The sequence below is a fragment of the Glycine soja genome, chromosome 5 (genome assembly GCF_004193775.1).
Source record: "Glycine soja cultivar W05 chromosome 5, ASM419377v2, whole genome shotgun sequence".
Lineage (NCBI taxonomy): Eukaryota > Viridiplantae > Streptophyta > Magnoliopsida > Fabales > Fabaceae > Glycine > Glycine soja.
The window spans coordinates 20236368-20241939 of NC_041006.1; the positions used below are offsets into that span (position 1 = coordinate 20236368).

General features: G+C 33.9%; 1 protein-coding gene across 1 annotated transcript; it reads left to right on the forward strand.

Annotated features, from left to right (window-relative positions):
- Positions 1-482: 482 nt before the first annotated feature.
- On the forward strand, positions 483-2063 carry LOC114411204. The gene is made up of 2 exons (XM_028374956.1): positions 483-603; positions 1282-2063. Exons 1-2 carry the CDS (start codon positions 483-485, stop codon positions 2061-2063), a joined length of 903 nt encoding a protein of 300 aa, XP_028230757.1.
- Positions 2064-5572: the final 3509 nt, after the last annotated feature.

A 5572-nucleotide genomic window follows, 5' to 3' on the forward strand; every position in this document is an offset into this window, starting at 1 on the left:
GAAAAACACGTGTTGCTGCAGTGAAAAAAAGCAAAACATGTGTCGCTGGCACTAACCCCACCGGAAAGCTTTAACCATCAAAGAACGTGGTACACCCAAAAAATGAAAACTGGTTTAAACACCGAGCACGTGGCACAAGCAGAGGAGTGGGAATTGGACATAAAAGAGACATGTGTCAATTTTTTAAGAAGGATCACACCAGTAATTTTTCTGGTTTTTCTGGAGTTCTCTTTTATAATATAGTAGATTAGACATGCATCTCGCAAGTGAATCAGATGCGACAAATTTACTTTAAAGGGTTTCTTTTAGAAACTATTTACGAAAGTGGGTCTTATTTATAATAAATTGCAGAGGGGGTTTGTTTTTTACGTGGGTGCCGCCATTGACACTGGCGGGAAGGGTGAGCCGCCAGTGCCAATGGCGGTATAATGGGTACCGCTAATAACAACAGCGGGACAAACACGGCTGAGTAGGAGTGAAAAATGGGTACCGCCATTTCTCCTGGCGGGACATGCCTACGTGGGCAGTCCCGCCTTTGGAGCTGGCGGGATAGGGGGAGAGAGGAGAGAGGGATGGGATGCCGCAACTGCCAGTTGCGGGACAGTAGGGCCATAATTGATGGAGAAAGGTGGCTCCAATTGCTTTCGTTGGAATAATTAATGCAAATGCAATGGTCCAAACCTTTTCTCTTCCGGCTCCAATCTCTCAATGGCCTCAAGGTGTGAATTTTATGTGTGCCTTTTCCCTAATATCACAAATTTTGATGATAGGAATATGCATTATTATTATTATTATTTTGGCTTTATATGCATCTCCCTTTGTTTCATTTTTTATGCAAATAAATATCCCTTGTCTCTTCCTATGCAGAGTTGATGAATTGGCTTTTTCATTCCTTTCTGGATTATCAATTATGCACCCTCCTTCCCCATGCCAAGTTTCTGTTTTGATGAAACTTGATATTCAGTAAAAAAAAATAAAAATGCAGTGCACTTAGTAATTAATGACATCCATAATAGAATGATTTACAAATTATGATTTATCAAAGCTGAATTCTTTCTTTTAGGAATTCATCTTTGGTAATGATTTGCAGTAAGTTTATAGTTGAAACTAACAATTATACCCTGATAGATTGGTGGTGTGGTATCATATAGATCCAAGAAGGAAAAAAAAGAGAGAATTAATGTTGTTCTTGCATAACATAGCAGTCTCAATGCCACATAACATCTTGAGAGAGAACATTAATTTACCTCTCTGAACTAATACATCTTTATTTCATTACAGGACAAGGTTTTGCTTCTGGGCTTGTAAACCTTGGTGAAATACAAGTTTCCAAAGTCACAAGGTTTGAGTTTATTTCGAGCAGCAGTGTTATGCTAGACACAAAAAAAGCTGTTACATTCTTTAGGCCTGTGGGAGTACCAGAAAGTTTCCATATCCTTGGTCACTATTGTCAACCCAGTGGCAAGCCTTTGCATGGTTTTGTACTTGTTGCCAAAATTTGCTCTCCTCAAAATGCTGATACGATACCTCCTCTGAAGAATCCCCTTGATTTTAAGCTAGTTTGGAGTCATAATGCAGCAAGTATGGAAATTCCAAGTGTATACTTTTGGCTACCTGAACCTCCTGAAGGTTACAAGGCCCTTGGCTATTTGGTTACTAACAAACATGACAAGCCTTTGTTGGATGAAATGTGTTGTGTTCGTGCTGACCTCACCGATAAATGTGAACCTTACCGCCAAATACTCGCTACTGGTTCTAGAATTCCAGAGTTTTCATTTCAGGTATGGAGTTTAAGAACTTGTGACCGTGGCATGTTAGGGAAAGGTGTTTCTATTGGTACTTTTTTCTGCAGCAATGGCTGGACCATGGGAGAAGAGCTACTACCTGTTGCATGCTTGAAGAACCTGAATCTTGTGCTACCAGCAATGCCAGATTCGCAACAAATACATGCACTTATTAAGCATTATGGCCCTACTGTCCCGCAACTGGCAGTTGCGGCATCCCATCCCTCTCTCCTCTCTCCCCCTATCCCGCCAGCTCCAAAGGCGGGACTGCCCACGTAGGCATGTCCCGCCAGGAGAAATGGCGGTACCCATTTGGTACCCATTATACCGCCATTGGCACTGACGGCTCACCCTTCCCGCCAGTGTCAATGGCGGCACCCACGTAAAAAACAAACCCCCTCTGCAATTTGTTATAAATAAGTCTCACTTTCGTAAATAGTTTCTAAAAGAAACCCTGTAAAGTAAATTTGCCATCAAATGCCGTTATTTGATTCCGAGTTCATTTCAAGCTAACTTAAGTCTCAGATTTGATTAGAGATTATATATATATATATATATATATATTGTTTTTTTTGTTCGTTCAATCATAAATTCCACCATTGAGCATTTATTAAAAGAAAAAAGTATTAGTAATTTTTTTTACAACGTATGTGGAAACAAATATAAAAACAGAGCCTAATAATAATTTTATACACTTTGTTTTGAAAAAAATAAGTAATTATGTTTTTTATTGTTATATCAATGATAATGAGCTACAATAAAAATATATACAAAATTCAATAATTATAACCCACATAAGTTTCAGTGTTTATAAGAGCAAAGAGTCTAATAACTATAAAGTTATTAGAAATAGGTAAAATCAATCAATGCTTTATAATATTTAACTAAATGATTCTGTTAACCGATATATGTTAAAGAGTATTAGTTAAGAAATTAATAATATATATATTTTTAAAAAAATCATGTTAGAATTAATAACTTGTTTTTAAATAAAATTTTCATTTTTAATTTATTTACTAATGTCTTTAGCACAATGATTAACATTTCTTTGATTAAAATTAATTTGACTGTGAGAATTCACATTAGCATTTTTTCCTACATAAATTTCAATTTTTAAAAGTATGTATATATGAGGCGACTCCTATTATTAGAACATTTGGTTATTATTAGAAATGAGGACAGTATATATAGACCTTATAATCTTATATGGATGATCAAGATTATAAATTAATCTTTTGGTCAGATTATTACTTAGAATTTTTCTTATAACGCGCTAGCACAAAATACATTAACAATAAATTGGCTTCTAATTATATTTGACAACATGAACTGATTATATAAATAACGCCAAAATAAAAAAAATCAACTTTAAATAAATAATGATTAGTAACTTGTACGCACACGCATTTGACAACATGTACTGATTATATAAATAACGCAAAAGTAAAAACTCAACTTTAAATAAACAATGATGATTAGTAACTCGCGTGTAATCTATGAAGTCTTACATTACCAAGTTGCACTTAAGCATTAATGCTTCACACGCTTAATGTACTTTACATGGAGTATTTTTTATACAAGTACAAAATTAGAATACTTTGCATCTGTCTCAATGTCTATCGATCTGCTCCATTTGCCGTTGTCATCAACGGAGGGGGTTTTCAACATTGTCGATTTTTTTTCTCAATTTTGTTTCCTAACCAATAGGATAACGACATGTGTAAAAGTAATGAGAAAAGTTTGACCTTTCATATGTGCTCTTCGTAGTCTACCTGGCTGGGTTTTGTTCCCTTTGAGGTAGACTCGTTGAAACTAAGGTTAGGAAATTTAATATTTTTAAGGCTTTAGCTAATGAGTAGGATAAATAATTAATAAATAAAAAATTATAACGGCTGTCAACCATGTTTTTTTAACTGCAAAAATGTGAATTATTAATACGTGACAATGTTTAACCACAAGGTGTGATCAATCTGTCTGTGATCAATCTGTCAAAAAATAAAAGGTAAAATTACATTTTTGGTCCCTCAGTTTATTTTCAGTTTTAAATTTGGTCCCTATTAATTTAATTCACGAATTTGATTATCCTATTTTGTAAAATCCTGTAATGTTGGTCTCCTAGACCGCAATTGGATGTTAACCGTTAACAAGTGATGTTGACTGTCACGTATCATATTCTTATTGGATGGTGACTGTCACGTGTCATGTTTTGATTGGTCAATGAAAACAACAATGCATTTCATCTTTCATGGAGTTGACATCCAATCAGGAACATGACATGTGACAGTCATTATCCAATAAGAACGTGACACGTGACAGTCAACATCACTTCTTAACGGTCAACGTCCAATTGTGGTCTGAGAGATCAACATTGCACGATTTTACAAAATAGGAGGACCAAATTCATGAATTAAATTACTGGGAGACAAAATCCGAAACTAAAGATAAACTGGGGGACCAAATTTACAATTTTGCCAAAACAAAATTACAGAAAATCATACACAGGGGCGACTCAAGGACTTAGAGACCTAAAGCAAATTTAAGAATGAGACATAAAGCATAATTAGAATTGAATAGGAAGAGAATAAAGATAATAGAAATAAAATAAAAACTTTTGGATTTCTTTAGCTATTAACTATTAAATCTTTTTTTTTCTAAACAAAGCTATGATATTGGTGAAGAGTTGTTGCTCATTAATTGTTACTTACGGTACCAATAAAAAGATTAACAATTACTTATAATATTTTAATTAAAATTTATTTTTAAATATAATTTTATAATAATTTTTTTGAGGTATATTAGTACTAAAAAAAAATTTAGGGTCTTTTTCTTTGGGGGCCTAAAGCCCTTATTTGAGCTGCTTGGACCTTAAGCCGACCCTGATCATACAAAACCTAACATGATACAATAAAGTTGTTAAAAGAATTATTGATGCATGAAAAATCACACTCCTCAACCATACAATATTTATTCAAAAAAAACATGAAAGACCTGAATCTAAAGTTTCAAACACATGACACAAAACAACATGTATGTTTAACTCTGAACCCTTACTCCAAGTGAAATAAAAGCAACATTTCCTTACTCTATCTTTAAAATGATTGCACACTTCCAACACCCTATGCTGGTACAAATGAATAATAATATATTCTGTTTTGTATACATAGAAGTAAAATGTAACAAGTGCTTGAATGATTGAACAAAGTCCACATGGATATGAATGAGTATTGTAGGGATCTTAGTTGAAACACCCATTTACCAAACAAAAACCATCATAAAAGAAGCACAATAGTTGATTCTTTGATATCAATACATGCCAATCAACCTCAAAAAATTCTATTATTTACCAATTCCCACTGAAACAGAATCAAACAATACACCAAAAACAAGAAAAAAGCAAATATGTTAAATTTGTAAAATTTTGTTATGCTGGTGATCAATTTGAAGCTACCCATTTACGATCACTGTAAGACAAGGGCATTGAAAAAGAGTATCTGTTCATATGGTCATGTGACTTGTATATGTAATTATTTCGGGCAATGGAAGTTGATTCATATCTATTTTGACTTGTATCCTCTTGTTCCTCTTCTTTCTCTCTCCCCTCTGCACCCCTTCTCCTTCCCTGACGCATTTCCTATAAATCTTAAGTGTTCTCGAGATTAATAATTATAGGAAATCAGAAGATCTTAAAATATATGATTCAAATATATAATAGATAAATATTGTGTACCTTTTTCCATAGTGAGATTTCTCTCTGGTGCGCTTTAATTTTTTAAAAGAGGAGAAAAACA